This window comes from Notolepis coatsorum (assembly GCF_963971535.1).
Source record: "Notolepis coatsorum genome assembly, chromosome: 13".
In the NCBI taxonomy this organism is placed as follows: domain Eukaryota; kingdom Metazoa; phylum Chordata; class Actinopteri; order Aulopiformes; family Paralepididae; genus Notolepis; species Notolepis coatsorum.
This window is the reverse complement of record NC_140177.1, coordinates 61,574,851-61,591,597: the sequence shown is the minus strand read 5'-3', so window position 1 is coordinate 61,591,597 and position 16,747 is coordinate 61,574,851. Positions and strand designations below refer to the sequence as shown.

Genomic DNA, 16,747 nt, shown 5'->3' with positions numbered 1-16,747 from the left:
ACATTAACTAAAGCTTGCTACATAAAATACCAATATTGACTAAATCCATGAGTGGTCTGCTAATGCGTTAAAATGTAAAAAGTAAGTAAAGTAAAGTAAACTTACCAGCAAGAGTGCCTCGTAAACAATGAAAAGTAATCGCGTTCAAAGCTGGAAATTTGTCCTGCTCGCAGAGCTTGGAACTACGTCCGCCACATGAGGCGCTCAACTTCCGCATTCCACAATAACAATGAAAGCCTATGAGACTGTCGCAACTCTCTTTTACATGACTCTGGACTAAACAACATAGATTGAAGCCTGCATTTCTAGACCAGGGTGCCTTGCCTACCGTTTTGCTGTGGAAAGAGTTGAGAAAGTTGATTTGCGGCTTTCAGGTGTGGAGGAATTTTGTCATGTGTCGAGTCGGCTGTGATTTTAGAGACTGGGAAAATACAGTTTTCTTACCTTGTAGTAGTGACGTGAATATTTAGGAAAATAGCTTTAGGATCACTTCTGTAAAGAAAGACTTTGCTGTGGAAGAGAAATAAACCATTTGGATATCTTTGTTTTACACCGGAGCGGCTGCAGAGATTATTTTTCTTTATCAATGAACGTACTACTCACAAGTAAGCAACTTTAACCAGTAGAGTGGAACGTCGGCCCTCATATACTCTATAATTTATCTTACAGCATGAAAATGTTACCTGTTTCGTCAGAAAAAGAATTGCACCCTAGACTACCCTGTCTTTATTTAGCCTATTTCAAATACATTCAGAACAATCAAGGCAGCGAAGCAAAAACTACTGTATAGAGTAGACTATAGAGAATAATGTTGCATCCACCATGTCTCCATTAGCTATGTTCAGCCTGGCTGGGGCTAGCCATGGTCTAGCATGGTATGGTTGGGTTTGTGACTCATTGCATTTCTTGTAAACTATCTTTTGAAAACAACCTTTCAAAATGCACACCACCAACCGTGGTACACAAGCTAAACCATTATGGTACAGTCCCAGTTGGCTTTGGCCAGGTTGTGAAAGGTGGCCGTCTCAGCCGTGGGCCAGCTAGGTTTGGCCTGGTTCTAAAGACAAAGGAGACACTCACTGTGTGCCAGACTTGATAGTCTATCAGCGAGCTGGATGCAATCCTACCTGGAGGGGAGAGAACAGATGGTGGAGGAAAATGGTACTCTATCCCCCCTTCCAGTGAGCTGTGGTGTTCCACAAGGAAGCATACTAGGACCGTTACTGTTCCTAATTTATGCAAATGACGTCATCAGCTTGTTCCTGTTCGCGGACGACTCAGCCCTGCTGGTCTCTGACAAGAACAAGTTACAGGTTGAAAAAACCCTCAGCTCGGAACTAGGCAGAATCTGCACCTGGCTCGCTGATAACAAACTATCATTACACCTGGGTAAAACAGTCCATTCTCTTCGGATCAAATAACAAACTCAGCAAGACCGACGGCTTCTCAGTTACAGTGGGTGACAATATTGTCACAAGGAAAGATGAAATTACATACCTGGGCTCCATCCTAGAGGCATCTTTCCTGTGACAAAATGGCATCAAATGTAATAAAAAAAATTATTGTACCGGATCTCCTCTCTGGTAAACAAGAATACCCTGAAGACTCTGGCAGGAGCACTCATTCAAGGGTACTACGACTATGCTTGCACCTCATGGTACCAAAGCAACTCAAAGGCGCTAAAAACAAAATTACAAACATCTCAAAACAAACAGACTTCTGCTTGACCTTACTCCAAGAACCCACCTCACCCCTGCCCACTTTGACAACCTAGGATGGCTTAGAGTACAGCAACTTGCAATGGGCCTGGTCTACAAGATACACTACACCACTAAGGTACCCATGTACATGTCAAAATACTTCCCAAAGGTCAGTGAATACCACGACCACAACACCAGAGGGAGCTCCACAAATCATGTTTAACCCAGATTCGGCTCAAACAAGGGACTAAACATGTTTCGCAATTATACCACATCAATGTGGAACGCCCTACCCACCTTCAAAACCACTCTCAAAGAGCACCTATGGGAGACTGCAATTCGAAACTGGCCCCTGTAAATGTCCAAACCCAACCCCCTCCAATGTACAATTTCAATCAAAACCAGACAGGCCAAAGCACGGCTAGTGGAGACACATTTTGAGTCTACTTGGTGGAAGGCAGTGATTCTGTACTCAGGGATTCATGCTAATTTCTTTGAGAGTAGCCTATGCAAAGTAGCCACTGCATTTCTACATTTAGTTCTGAAACAGAAAATTCCACATACAAAAGATGCATCTCTTTAATATAACAGACTCAGAGGGTAAATCAAGTGCACTCAAGCATTATATACATGAGACCACATGGACGAGTCAGTCGGTATGTGTGGTCAGCTCAGTGTTTAATGAAGTAATAAATCCTATGGAAATGGAAACCATGCCCAACAAGTATACACCGACGATAATCCTTATGACAGCAAAGGCATGGAATATAGCAAAGTACTTAAATACGAGGATGCTGCAGTGAGAATTTCAATTCTTAAAAACAATGTTTAAAGGCTTAAGATGTTAGTGTCCAAAAAATATCTGATAAGTGCTGAGACTAGCTGACCTCTTATTATATATAAGAAAAATCCACCCTTAAAGAGAAGTTAAATGTAATTCCTTCGACAGTTCAATAGATATTTCTGCAAATGAACTCTCTCCTAAAGCTAGAAGCTAGGGAACCAACACTCATCTGACATCTTCAAGGCAGAAGTTGGATGCTTCTTTAACCATGAATACAAGACTGATTTTATGGTTTCACAAGAATAGGAGCTTTTACAACCAAATTAGATTTACTATATTGATCACCGCCATCAACCCTGTAAAACCACCCTAGGTATCATCTGAGTCAGTCTCCTATTTGCTGCCAGTGGAGCAGCTCCAAGATCAGTCTCAGACAGACTCACTCTCTTGCTTCTAGTTTTGGGAGGGAATTGTTCATCTTTACAAATCTAGAATGACTGCATAGAAATAGGAAATGGCACAGAATGAAGGCAATGCGCTGAGCAGCTCAAAGAGCCATAGAAGCTTTTTTCATGATCATCTTGTAGGCAAAACTCTGCTTCTGAAACTAAACCACATGTGCATCTTTTGGGGAAAGACCCCAGGGAAAGAGGAAAGTGCTTGCATGGACAGGTCGTCAGACGTCACCTAGTTTCACTCAAACTGTCCCTGGAGTCTCCCCCCACAAAATATGCGTGTGGTTTGGTTTAGGAAGCAAGAGTTTTGTCTAAAAAACATTATCATTGTTTACAAACAGTAAACAGGTCTATTGATTCAGATGCTAAATAAAGCTCCACCTGGTGGATTTAATACTCCAGATCCACTACAATAAACTGTCGCAGAGCCTGTACTTAAGTAATTTGGTTGCCACAGTGCCACATTAAAGACAGATGAGAGTGTAGCCTTATCTGGAGAGCACAATTTGCACCAAATCAGAGTGATGAATAATCTATAAATTTAATAGTTTATTTAAAGTAGCTAGTTTTTAACTTGACAATGTAACCAAGTCAAAATAATAACATCAACTATTAATACATCTTAACACTTTAATCGCCGGAGACGCCGAAACTCGTCTTTCCCCGCCATGCTCATTCTGCCGAAGACGCCGTAACACGTCTTTAATATCAATATTTCAAAAATCTGTGATCGAAATCATATTTCTCCCCCGGGGACCTGAGATATACTGCTGAGCTCCACTCAACTCTCTAACGGTTCAAGAGCGCCATCTGGTGGCCGATCGGGGGATCGCCCAGGGGAGAAACAGGATGTAGAAGCTGGTGCTCATTTCAATTCGGTCCGATCACTCGCTATAGGTCCCGGGACTCGAGCTCGACACAATACATAGCGATCCGTTGCCAATAACTCGATAAACAACATGATTTGGACGTATATACTATTATACAACCTGGAAATGGATCGTGTATTTCTCCATCCCATAATAGAAAAAATTCTGTTCCACGCTCATCTGCCAACGGCGCGAGGAAGCTACAGTGAGTTTCAGCGTTATTTTCTAATGTCCTCTATACTAACTGCTCTAATGATCATATCACCCACACTAGATGAATGATATAACGTTGCCCACGGAATTATAAACGACCCCCCGCCCATCCGGTCAACATCAGATCTTATACAACGGCATGCAAATTTCTCGATTCTGATTGGCTGAAACAGTCCATTTACACATCTTTATTGGGAACAATCCACGGTCCTGGGCTCAGGACCCGCCCACAACCGAATCACATATCACTCCGCCGGCTGCCCGGCTCACTCCGGGAGAAAGCAAGATGACAAAATGGATATGTTGATAGCGCCATAACGACTAAATATGAAGCGATTCTGTCACAGTGAATGTGTTAGTCCTTTAAACAATGTTGGATGATGTAATTGTTGGTTCATGAGTCAATACAGAACAAAAGAAAAATCGCAGATTGATTGATTGATTTGCGATTTTTTTTTCAATTTCTTTTTCCTTGCCTCTGACTTCAGCGATGGCTCTAGTCTCCACCCACCGCCACACACACACACTCCTGTCTGCAACAGCGGGGGAAAGTCAGACTGAGAGGAGCAGCTGAGTGCTGCGCTGTTTTAAGTGAGCATGGTCTATTGAATTCATTGATTGGTTGATTGCTAATTTTATTACTGTACACCTGGTTTCCAACTGGTTAAGTTTAGGCTAAAAAAATAAATAAAAAAATAGGGCGAAGAAAACTTTTTTTTCCTATAGGGCAAAGAAAACGTTTTAATTTGTTTTACCTACTTTCTATAGAAGCATCTAAGAATGAAGTTCTATAGAAAGTAGGTCTGCATCCCCTTAACAATTGTGTGTATTGAGCCGTACTGTATTGTACCCATTCTGCATCTGGTAAAATAAAATGTTCAATCAATCATTCCAATAATACACAGTTGGATGTGTTAGTTGGTTGGATGCCTTAGTTGAAAGGCAGTTGGATGTGTTAGTTTGCCAATAACACAGTTGGATGCACAGTTGGATGCACTTCAAGCTGCTTCCACATGGAGACAAATTGTCTTTTTTGTAGTTGTGGGAACTACTTTTTCTGGCGGATGGTTTTTTGTATAGCAATAAGGTTGGATGAATCTGGCAGTTGTATAAAAGCTTTACACCACTTGCAGTCGTGATTTGTGAACAATAAACCATGCCTAGGGGGGTCTAACGACCACCCCTAGGCATGGTTTATTGTTCACAAACCACTCCTGCGCGTGATGTAATGCTTAAATACGTAGTAACTTCTAGAACTACGTGCAGTTGAATTTTTTTATCTGGCACCGATCGCTATCAAACTGTATTTGATCATCAATATAATGCATTTAGGGCTATAAATCAAGTTCTGGAGAAAGCTGCAGAAAACGATAAAAGCATACTTATACTTTAGACCGTATTTTAGTATGAATATGTGAATGAAAAAGTATAACGTTGCTACACCGTGAACAATAGATATAGGACATTGAATGGGCCATAATAATGTCAATTTAGCAATACAATTTAAAAAGTTATAGCCCTGCAAAGAAGGGGAACTTCTCCATAGACAAATAGAGCTGGCTAGGGATGGTAAATTATGAATTTAACCATGGCGATCAACGTGTTAAAGTGCATTTTCTTTTTTAAAACGTTAAAGGTAAATCTATAGGAATAACACAGAAATTCTGTTTCATGGTGGATTTTTACCTTGAAGTTATCTTGAGGTTTATATGGACAGTGATCCTAGCTCAGCACGGCTCTTAGCTTTATGCGGCTTTAAGCTTTATTATGTGTACCTTGCGCGATCACCAGACCCATCCTGTCCCAAGAACAAATGATTAATACTCAAAACAATCCCTCGAATAGCTAGAACAATGCCCCTTCCTCACATAACACTGAAGTGCAGATTCAATAATGGTGCAATAAAGTAAGACTGGTTGTTGTTTTTCTTGTTTTGTAGGGGGGGGGGGGGGCACTACAAGGGTGGGGATAGAATGAGCACCCACCCTGTTTTTCACACATGCAAAATAATATGGAATGGAAGGAAAGACAAAGAAATTGGGTTGGGTAAGGATAAAGATAATTATGTTATCTTCTATTCACAGTCCATATCCAGGCCAATAAATTAATGCTTTTGCACAATAGCATAGATCAAAGTTGTGCATGAATGTGTACATGCACGTATGTAAGGTCACGTGATAAGCTTACATTGTTTATTTGTGTGTAAGCGAGTACGACCGTGTGTGTGTGCACGTGTGTGCGGTATATGCCAACGTCCGTGATGCCAAAATGTGTCAAGCTGAGGTCCATGTTGTGGGCAGGGCAGGCAGAGTGATAAGGGAGGGCGGGTGAAATGTACTACAGCTCAGAAACGGATGAAAGTGGCATCAATCTGGCGCACGCTGGGCAGTGCCAGCATGATCTTTCGCCGGTACTGAGGGTCCTTCTGTAATGGGTTCCTCTCAAGGTAGACCGTCTCCAGAGTTTTAGCGTTCTTCAACTCATCAAGATCTGACCAGTTATCTATCTGGTTATCGTTCATCTAAGAAAAGGGAGAAATCACATGGAAAAGAAGGACATTATTAGTTTTATACTTATCAAATCAAATTTATTTGTAAGGCCTGAAAGAAATCGGTGTTTTTTCAATGTATATTTGGTTTATAACTGATATATAGAGACAAGCTTTAACACTTTGTATGCCACTAACGGCTTTTCTCGGGTTTACCCCCCGACCGTTGAATGCCACGTCACGAGTATTCTCGTTTTATTTTTAATTTTTTTATTAGCGATCTGAAATCAGATTGCATCACGCGAGCCTACCGTTGGAGATCCAGGGACCGCCGGCGCTCAGATGTGAAAAAAGCACCCCCTATCGTCTCCCAGATGGTAAATCCCCCTTTTGGAATGGACTCAATGAAAGTGAATGGGAGAACGGATTTCTGACTCCACATTTTACTTCTCACTGATGCAGCCGGGGTCTACCAGAGTTCATTCTGGAGCCTCTGAGCCACGGCGAATATGGGTTATACTGTACACACGATGGATCAATACAATTAGCGATTTTTTCTAATGGCGATCGGAAATTGGAATAAACCATTTAGATACCATCTGACCTCAGGTAAGGAATCTATGTTATCAGTGTTAGGATAATCAGACTCGTTTTCACGGATATATAAGCGTTTATGTGATATGTGATATGGCTGTTTTGACTGTAAAAGCCATGAGGAAATAAGAGCAGCGATTATCAGCGCGCGGCACGAGCGTGCGTGCGCACACATATACTATCGATCATCTAGCGTTTATTTGAAAACGATTCATAAATAGGCCGACAAATGACAACGTTCTGGAATATTCCAGTAAAAGGCGATTATCATAGGCATGGGTTGTTTTTTCCGCGAAAACAGGTGATTTTCAAAATGCTATCAAACGGAAATGAAGCGATAAAAAAACAATCTGCCTTGACAATGTTGACTGGAAAATGATTCTTTGATAAGCGACGGGCAGATTAGACACATAGCCATAATTTAAAACATAGATTAGGCGATATTAACGTTAACATTGGGAGTGGATGGTGGTATTCCAGCCGGTAAAAAGGAAAACACGGCTGGCGCTCAAAGTGTTAAGAGGGTAATACCTTTATCATCATTACCATTATCATCAGGGTTTGCATCAGGGTTTGCATGTGTGTGTCTATCTCTAGTCAAACTGGGCATAGGGGGTTGCAGCAGCAGACTGAGAGCTCAGGGCATGCCGAGGTCGCCATCGGCACATAAACAAACTGATAACAGCTAGGCAGCAGGAGCAGAGCGATGGAGGGTTTGACAGTAATGAAACGTTTTGAAATGTGTGGTAAAGGTTATTAGCAGTTGTCATGACAGCGCGTCGCATGACAACCAGGAGAGGGGCGAGGCCGTCGTTGCTATGACGAAGATCCTATAAATCCGACAGTGTTTCCGGGTGTAAGGCAGACTACAATCTGACTAGGGCAGACCAAGAACGACTAAGAACGACTTTGAGACGGCTCCCTCCTCTCATCACAGAGGGGGGGGGGGGAGGCCACATCATCATTAGCTTCCGCTAACACGAGGAGGGTTTTGGCTAACGACAAGGCCTGAGCCACTATTGGACTGAATAGCAGAAGGACGATAGCAATGACAATACGAATTGGTTCCGATCCGATTATGAGGTTCTGTTTATATAATAAACAACGCTCTTTCAAGAATGGTATTATGCTGTCAAGGTGTCGAATTCTTACGAAGGTGGTGAATACTTGTGCCTGCGGATTGCATTAACGGGGAATGATAAAGATTGTACAGCCAGTATATGAGACGTCGGAGAGAAACAAACAATGCAGAGGTCAGTGGATGGAGAGGATAACACAAGCCAAACAGACGAAGACGGGATACTGGCTGATTGATCAGAATCCAACAGTTGGTGCCGTGACCCGGATTTGCAAGAGATAAGAACAACGGAAAGAGACTTTTTCAATAATGGGGCGACAGTGAACAACAGTCATCATGTGTGGGAGAATCATGATCGAAGCAAGGCCGCCCAGCCCTGGGAGAGAGCGCCGAGCGGTCATGAGGCGCGAACCAGCTGTAGGAGAAACAGCGCTTTGGGAGAAAGATGTGAGTTCACTGTGCACCCATGGTTGTTTGATCTTTAAGCCAAATAAAGAATGATAGTGCATCCGTAAACATGATTAGTTTGACAGAGAGAAGCCAGCTGTAATGTGTTTTGAAGACACAGAGGAAACAGTCACGGTGTAGGAGTGTGTTTTGGGACAGGCAGAGAGGCAGAGTGGTGTTTTGAAAACCGAGAGGGGTTTTATCTACAGAATGAAAACAAACAGGGCCGGTGAAGGAAGGCAGTGTTCTAAGGGTTAATTCCATTTTTGTGTGTCTGTACTATAAGGGTTGTTCTCCTCACAAGGAGGCGGGAACGCAGGACGCCTATTGCTTATTAACAGCGGAGCAGTGCTGCCGTTGCTTCCGCGTTTTCCCTGATTGGCTGCGACACGCCCCGCGGCAGGCGCGGCAACCGCAGAGCGGAGTGGCAGAGCTTGCGGCATTATGTAACCGCCCTAATCCGCCATGATTTTCATTCGAAGCTCAGCTCACCTGGGAGCGCAGCGGTCCTGCGGTCCGTTGTTGACAAGTTCGAATCCCATCAATTTTTTTTTAACGTGTATTCTTTCGCCGGTTAAGGTTAGGCATGGTTAAGGTTAAGGTTAGGCATTGTTTCGGAGTTGGTTAAGGTTAGAACGGTTAAGTTTAGGTGCTGTTAAGGAGCTGGTTAAGGTTAGAGTTTGTCTTAGAGAATGGCAATATTCTTTCTATGGTTAAGGTTAAGGTTAGGCATGGTTAAGGTTAAGGTTAGGCATTGTTTCGGAGTTGGTTAAGGTTAGAACGGTTAAGTTTAGGCGCTGTTAAGGAGCTGGTTAAGGTTAGCGTTTGTCTTAGAGAATGGCAATAGACAGCCTATTTCCGCATTGCCGCTCTCTCGCGCTGCCGCGGTCACATGGTCAAATTGTCACATTCTTGCACTCCTCCGCTGTTAAAAAGCAACACGCACGCAGGACTGTGAGTCGGGAGAATCTACCTACGTTTTTCAGACCTACCGTCATTTGGCATTCAGTCTATTTTGACCTGTCCAGTACTTGCATGTTTAGTAGATCATCTATTGTCATGTGACCTGTAGGTATCATTATGACCCGTTTGCCGACGAGACTTTAAGAGACAGTTGTTTTTGTTGTTAGGCCTTTAAAAAGGAGGGCAGCGGCCGTTTGTTTGAGAGAGTAGCCATTTGCACAGAGACAAGATGGCCGCACAGAGCCACGAGGAGATAAGAACAGATAAGAACCAGAGAGTGACACGTCAGCTAAAATACTCTAGACTGAGTTTGGCCGCCATCTAGGGGTGGCAGTGGGATAATGCAGGCAAATATTTGAAGATAGGTCTCTACTACCCTTTAGTGGCGGAGGGGGGGTAGTGCAGGGAAGTTCATCAGGAAATGATGACAGAGTGATTCCATATGTCTACTGCCATCTAGTGGTGATACTGGAGCAGGGAGAAAGGGGATTACTATAAGGATAATATTGATAGACAAGTTAATTAAATAGAGTTTAATTATACAATGGATTAAATAAGAACTGCACAGAGAGATGAAGTGCAGTTAATTTAAATAGGTTAATTATGAAAATAAAGAGGGAGTTTGATCTCCAGGTGGCAGTTTCTCACACCTGATAAATAGGCAGGGTTTTCAGAGGACACGGTCCAGAAGAACTGGCGCGCGCCGGGGGCCAACCTGGGACGAAGATAGGGCGCGGGAGTGGGTATCGGTAGCTGCTGGTGTCACGACGGAAGACGACAAACAGGGACAGATATGGGTGTGGAGAAGGTGGTAGACTAATGGAAAAACAAGGGAAGTCGAGTGTGCAGAGGACTGCTGGTGTTGTTTTTCTGCTTTGCATCGGGTTTGCATGTGTGTGTCTATCTCTAGTCAAACTGGGCAGAGGGGGTTGCAGCAGCAGACTGAGAGCTCAGGGCATGCCAAGGTTGCCATCGGCACATAAACAAACTGATAACAGCTAGGCAGCAGGAGCAGAGCGATGGAGGGTTTGACAGTAATGAAACATTTTGAAATGTGTGGTAAAGGTTATTAGCAGTTGTCATGACAGCGCGTCGCATGACAACCAGGAGAGGGGCGAGGCCGTCGTTGCTATGACGAAGATCCTATAAATCCGACAGTGTTTCCGGGTGTAAGGCAGACTACAATCTGACTAGGGCAGACCAAGAACGACTAAGAACGACTTGGAGACGGCTCCCTCCTCTGATCACAGAGAGGGGGGGGGGGGGGGGGGGAGAGAAGGCCACATCATCATTAGCTTCGGCTAACACGAGGAGGGTTTTGGCTAACGACAAGGCCTGAGCCACTATTGGACTGAATAGCAGAAGGACGATAGCAATGACAATACGAATTGGTTCTCATCCGATTATGAGGTTGTTTATATAATAAACAACGCTCTTTCAAGAAAGGTATTATGCTGTCAAGGTGTCGAATTCTTACGAAGGTGGTGAATACTTATGCCTGCGGATTGCATTAACGGGGAATGATAAAGATTGTACAGCCAGTATATGAGACGTCTGAGAGAAACAAACACAACGCAGAGGTCAGTGGATGGAGAGGATAACACAAGCCAAAAGACGAAGATGGGATACAGCCTGATCTTGTTCATGAGGAATATATATATCTCAAGAGAACCTATCTGTTTGTATTCACAGCTAACATGTACACATGATCGACATAAGTATAATACTAGGCATGCCTGTAGGGAAACGTTCACACTGCTACTACCAAAAACCAATGCAGCAAAGAAAACTGTGTTATATAGAGCCATGTCATATTGGAATAAACTGCCAGTACATCTTACTCAGATAACCAGTAAGATAAGTTTTAAAAATAATTTGAAAAGAGCATTGAGAAAAAGAAATTAGTTTACATTAAAGAAAAACACAGATACTGTAGTTTACACTGTAAAGATATGACTGTCTGAGAGTTTAATCCCTTTTATTGTATTTTCTGTGATCTGATACTCTGTTTGTGTACTGTAATGCTATTTGGAAATATTTTTATATGTAGGAATATTGGAATACATTTTTAGTTGTATGCTACTATAATGTTATGTATGTATGTATGTACTGTTTTTGTTGTGTGTGGACCAGGGTTCGAAATTAACGGGGGCTTGGGGCATAATGCCCTTGAAAATGGACAAAATGCCCTCGAAAATCAGTTAAGGGGGGCACAAAATGCCCCCGACAGTTTACTAATTATATATATTTATCCGGTAATCAGCAGCACTGCAGCTGAGCCAGGTGCTAGTCAGTTTGTGTACAAATGGCAAGCACAATCTAAATCAATCTTCATTACGACTTTAAAAACATAGCCATTAACATTACATAGGCATACACACATCTTGCCATAGCGTTAGCAGTTTGTACAAAACAACGCACGTTTTAACTATAGAATCAGCCCGCGAGGTAATACAGTCAACGAAATGTTACCGTAGCTACTAGCTAGCGGAGGAGGAAATGGGAGTCTGAGAGGCAGGGTGTTTAAAGACAATGATAGGCGTTTATTCAACATCCAAGAAGGCTAACATACAACTGTGTTTTACTAACTCCAACCGGGACTATTGCCGCTTTCCCACTGCATGCCATCACCTCCTAACGTTACCGGAGCTACCGGAGCTGATAATAACATTGCCCGAGCTGAAGGTGCGTGACACTAAAATGTCCGTGGGGACCCGGCGCCAACCCATAGATAGTTCCAACTCACCGAATTACGTAATCCACCACAGTTGCACTCAATATTTAAATAATGTTAGTCTAAATAAATGTAGACAGATACATAATAATTTCAAGCAGAACACGAATCTTTCCATTAAGAACTGACAATCAGGGAATTTAAACATGGTTGACATTGTTTTTTTGTGTTTATATTAAAGAAAGGAAAGTCTAGTGCTGGCTGAGCATATTGTTTGTTTGCACTAAGTTAATACTACAAATGTAGCCTATATTTTTCAGTCAGTTCGGTCTTTGTGTGCCAAACATTATTTAAGGCTGTAAACACTAACACTGTAAACTTTTTTATTTATTTTTTTAATAAATGAGAAGCATGTTTAGATTTGAGTGTTAAATTTTTTTTTATAAAAATTTACGTATATCGAACCGAACTGAAAACCGTGACCCCAAAACCGAGATACGAACCGAACCGTCCATTTTGTGAACCGTCCCACCCCTACCGTTTATCATACAAATTCAGTGCCCCCGAAATACAAAAAAAAGCCCCCGAAAATCAATTAAGGGGGGCAAAAAAAGCCCTTGAAAAAAAATGTTAATTTCTAACCCTGGTGTGGACCCCAGGAAGACTAGTTGTTGCTGCGGTGATGACTAATGGGGATCCGTAATAAAGATAAAGATAAAGATCAGAATCCAACAGGCCCGACAACACACGTTAATGTCCCTATGGGCCGGACACGTCTTCTTTAAACAAGTCAAGAAGAAACATCACAATAAATCAAGAACAAAACAAAAACACCATGAAGTCCAAATATTTTTTAAATAAATGAATGCAACACTCCCAGACATACCACACACGAAAGTAAGGAAAAACTCACTAAAACCTAGCAATAGGAAAAAAATGCACCACAGGCAATGTGGAGGAGAGAAACCTTAGAAGGGCCGTTCAAGGGGGGATCTCCCTTCTTAGATGTCGGTGATAGTAGTGTTGCAATAAAACAGGCGAAACAGTTGGTAAGCATGCACACATGTGTAATGAAACACAGATAAGTGCATGCAATAGCTTATGGCTATGGCTTAAATGATTATTAAAGAAATTTTTCAGAAGATGACACATTATCAAAAGATCAAAAAGCACAGTTTCCAAATAGATTTATGCTGCCGGAGGGTGACAACAAAGGGTATGACCTCAACTGCATCTTTTTACCATATCAACTTTCTTTTTTTTTATCCACTTATTTCTCCCATTTTCTATTTTTCTCCCATCCCAATTTCGTATCATCCAATTCAACCCTCCCCTGTCTCGAACGCTGTTTCTTGAACGCTGCAATGTGGACTAAGTCATACATAGCACGAGTCCCCTCCGATACTCGATACAGCAGTCGCATCTTTTCACCTGCGCGGCACAATCTTTCAGCATCAGGGGTCTGCGCTTTGGAGGGGCGCCGCCCCCATCGCTTCCTGATTCTACTGCGCAGGCGCACCAACCGACCTGTAGGAGTCGCTGTCCACAACGCCCGATCCCCACCTATCAGTTTCCCACCCCCTAATACTGCCAATGTGTATTAGTACGGACGACCAGCTAAACTGAAAGCAATGTGGAGCGCTGGGCTCGAACAGGCGAACCCAGCGTCTCCAGTATTCGTGGTGAGCGCATTGCCCACTGCACCACGTAGCCGCCCTACCATATCAACCTTCTCTAGGCAACTTTAAAAAAAAAATTACAAAAAGAAAAGTTTAGGTGCCACACAAGAGAGAATTAAGTGAACGACCTAGCAGTTATAATTCACTTATATCCATACCCAGAATTCCTGAAGCTCCGTTAGATGGCTGATATTTTCAATTTTCCGTACTCGATTGGCTGCAATGTCCAGAGTTGTGAGCTTTTTCTGTTGGGAAGAAAAGAAAGTTGTCAAGTCAGCATTTTGCTACACACTGCAGCTAGCAAACATAGAGATGCCCTTTCAGAAGAGACCCAGCCATTTCAGAAGACACAGAGCCCTTTCAGAAGACACCAAGCTTTAATAACAATTTAATCCTTATTGGAAAACAATCAGATACCCTGGATGGGAAAATAAAGGCATACACCACTGGGGGATATCTTCGATGACCATGGTCTCCGCAGTTATCGAGATATATTCAACAAATTTGACCTCACCAGTTCTACTTATCTCTTCTATCTACAAATAAGAGCAGCTTTGAAGGCTCACAGAGTTCCATTAGATATTCCACTTGAGCACCACAGATTTCACAAATTATTTTATGACAAGGAGACATCGAGAGGCTTCGTCTCTGACTTTTATCGCCACTTACTTACGTCCTCATATAAGTTCCTTCCCCTAGACTCGGTCTGGAGGAAGGATATCCCAAACCTGGAAGTAGATTTTGATTGGGATGCAGTCTGGGAAAATGTTCGGCTAGCATCACGCAACCCAGATCACCAACAGATTAATCTTAACTTTATTCATAGGACTTACTTGACCCCTAGACGATTGCACCTAATGGGTCTCAGACCGGACTCTCGATGCTCCTTGTGTTCAAACGATGCTATTGGTACATATATGCATATGTATTGGGAATGCCCTCCTGTCAAGACTTTCTGGGAAAATGTCACCACTCAATTATCAGAATTTTTGTCTCGGACCATACCGACACTGCCTTCTGTATTGTTGTTGAATGATGTTTCTCAGTTATTGACCTCTGTACATGTAAAGAGACTCATTTTGGCGGGTCTTACGGCTGCCAAAAAGTTGATAGCGTCACACTGGATTCAACCGGATAAAATGTGCCGGAAGGCATGGGTTCTCACCTAAGTCGATGTGATTTATCTAGAGATATCCACTGCACGAATTTTAGGTGTTAATGAAGCCAGCATAGCAGTATGGATAGCTGTGGTGGATAAGATAAAGGAACGCATACAAATTTGGAATTTTCTGATGTTGAATGAAGTAGTGGATGTATAGTCCAAGTGGGGGTCCTGGGGGGGAGGGGGGGGGGGCGAGCAAGAGCCCATGTATTGTATTTATTATTTTTATGTCTTTTAATCTACTTTCATTCTGATTTAATTACTGGACTGTCATTATTGTTATTATTATTTCTGTTATTGTCCTGTGATTTATCGTTGATTATTACTGCTACTGTATAGTTGGTCTTGTTTCATGTAAAAAAAAAAGGAAAATAAAAAACATTTGTTAAAAAAGAAGAAGACACCAAGCTCTCTCAGAAGACACCTAGCTCTCTCAGAAGACACCCAGCCCTTTCAGAAGACACCCAGCTCTTTTAGAAGACACCAAGCCCTTTCAGAAGACACCCAGCTCTCTCAGAAGACACCCAGCTCTTTCAGTACTAAGCGATTTACCACTCACATTGTTCTCAAGGCCCTCGATGACCTCAATGCCGTTGTGACTCAGATAGAGCTCTCTGAGGTTCACCAGGTTCTGCATACCCTCAATTTTAGTGATACGGTTACTCTGGAGAGAGAGAGAGATATAGGATAGATGGATATAGATAGTTAAGACAAACACACAAATTCAACTCCCTTTTCAGTAATTAAGCCATGTCTCATTAACAGGCTGCTGTACAATTCTTATTATCACCACTATAAGTGTGGACAAGGATTTGAGTGTAAATACCTGAATACTTAAAACTGTAAGACTGTGCAAACCCTCTAGGTGCTGAAGCTGAGTTATCTTATTGGTGCCAAGAAACAAACTTTGCAAGGAGGCCAACGCGTCCAAGTTCTCTATGACCTGTAAAAACACAACATAGAAAGACCGTAAAACACAAAGATTACTTTGAATTACAGTGGAAATATGACTACATCAAAGCACTCTATAGCAGAAGATTCACAAATCACAGTGAGTGTACAATTGCATAAAATGTGTAGTCACATGTATATCGAAACTGAATAACTGCGCCCCCCTTTCAGGTTTTTCAGACATTTTGTGTAATTCCCAAACTTTTTAAAACCTGGAGTTATCCCTCTCAGTCTGGGATCCATCGGCTGTCTTTCAGAGGCTGTAGCAGCGCTTAATGGTTTTAAAGCTATAGTGAAGATACTGGTATCATATGAAACTAGTAAGGCTGTCAAAGTTAACGCACAATTATTTAAAGGTCCCCTGTTTAGCTATTCCTTTCACTATTTGGTCAATTTTACACAATTCCTGGAACACATCTGTAATTATTATTATTCTTTTTTAAAGTCAATGTTTTGTATTTCTAATCAAGTACTCTAAAGCAGTGGTTCCCAAAGTCGGGGTCGCGACCCAAAGGTGGGCCGCGAGCAGCCACGGGTGGGCCGCGAGATGATTAAAAAAATATATATAAAAAAAATAATTTTTTTTTTTTTTTTTGTCAGGCCACTGAACTTAGAAGCAGGCCAGGACAGTGTTTCTAGTTGTATTCTAAAATTCTATTCTATTGTATTCTAAAATGTGACTATATGGTT

General features: G+C 42.2%; 1 protein-coding gene across 1 annotated transcript in view; it reads right to left on the bottom strand.

Annotated features, from left to right (window-relative positions):
* Positions 1-2,357: 2,357 nt before the first annotated feature.
* ppp1r7 (protein phosphatase 1, regulatory (inhibitor) subunit 7) overlaps positions 2,358-16,747 on the bottom strand; it is a 33,091-nt gene continuing 18,701 nt past the window's right edge. Inside the window, exons 7-10 of the mRNA XM_084327885.1 lie at positions 15,933-16,049; positions 15,666-15,770; positions 14,103-14,189; positions 2,358-6,542 (exon numbers count right to left, since the gene is read on the bottom strand). Of these exons, the coding sequence (XP_084184011.1) occupies positions 6,366-6,542; positions 14,103-14,189; positions 15,666-15,770; positions 15,933-16,049 (486 nt within the window). The 3' untranslated portion in view covers positions 2,358-6,365. The remainder of the gene's footprint in view (positions 6,543-14,102; positions 14,190-15,665; positions 15,771-15,932; positions 16,050-16,747) is intronic.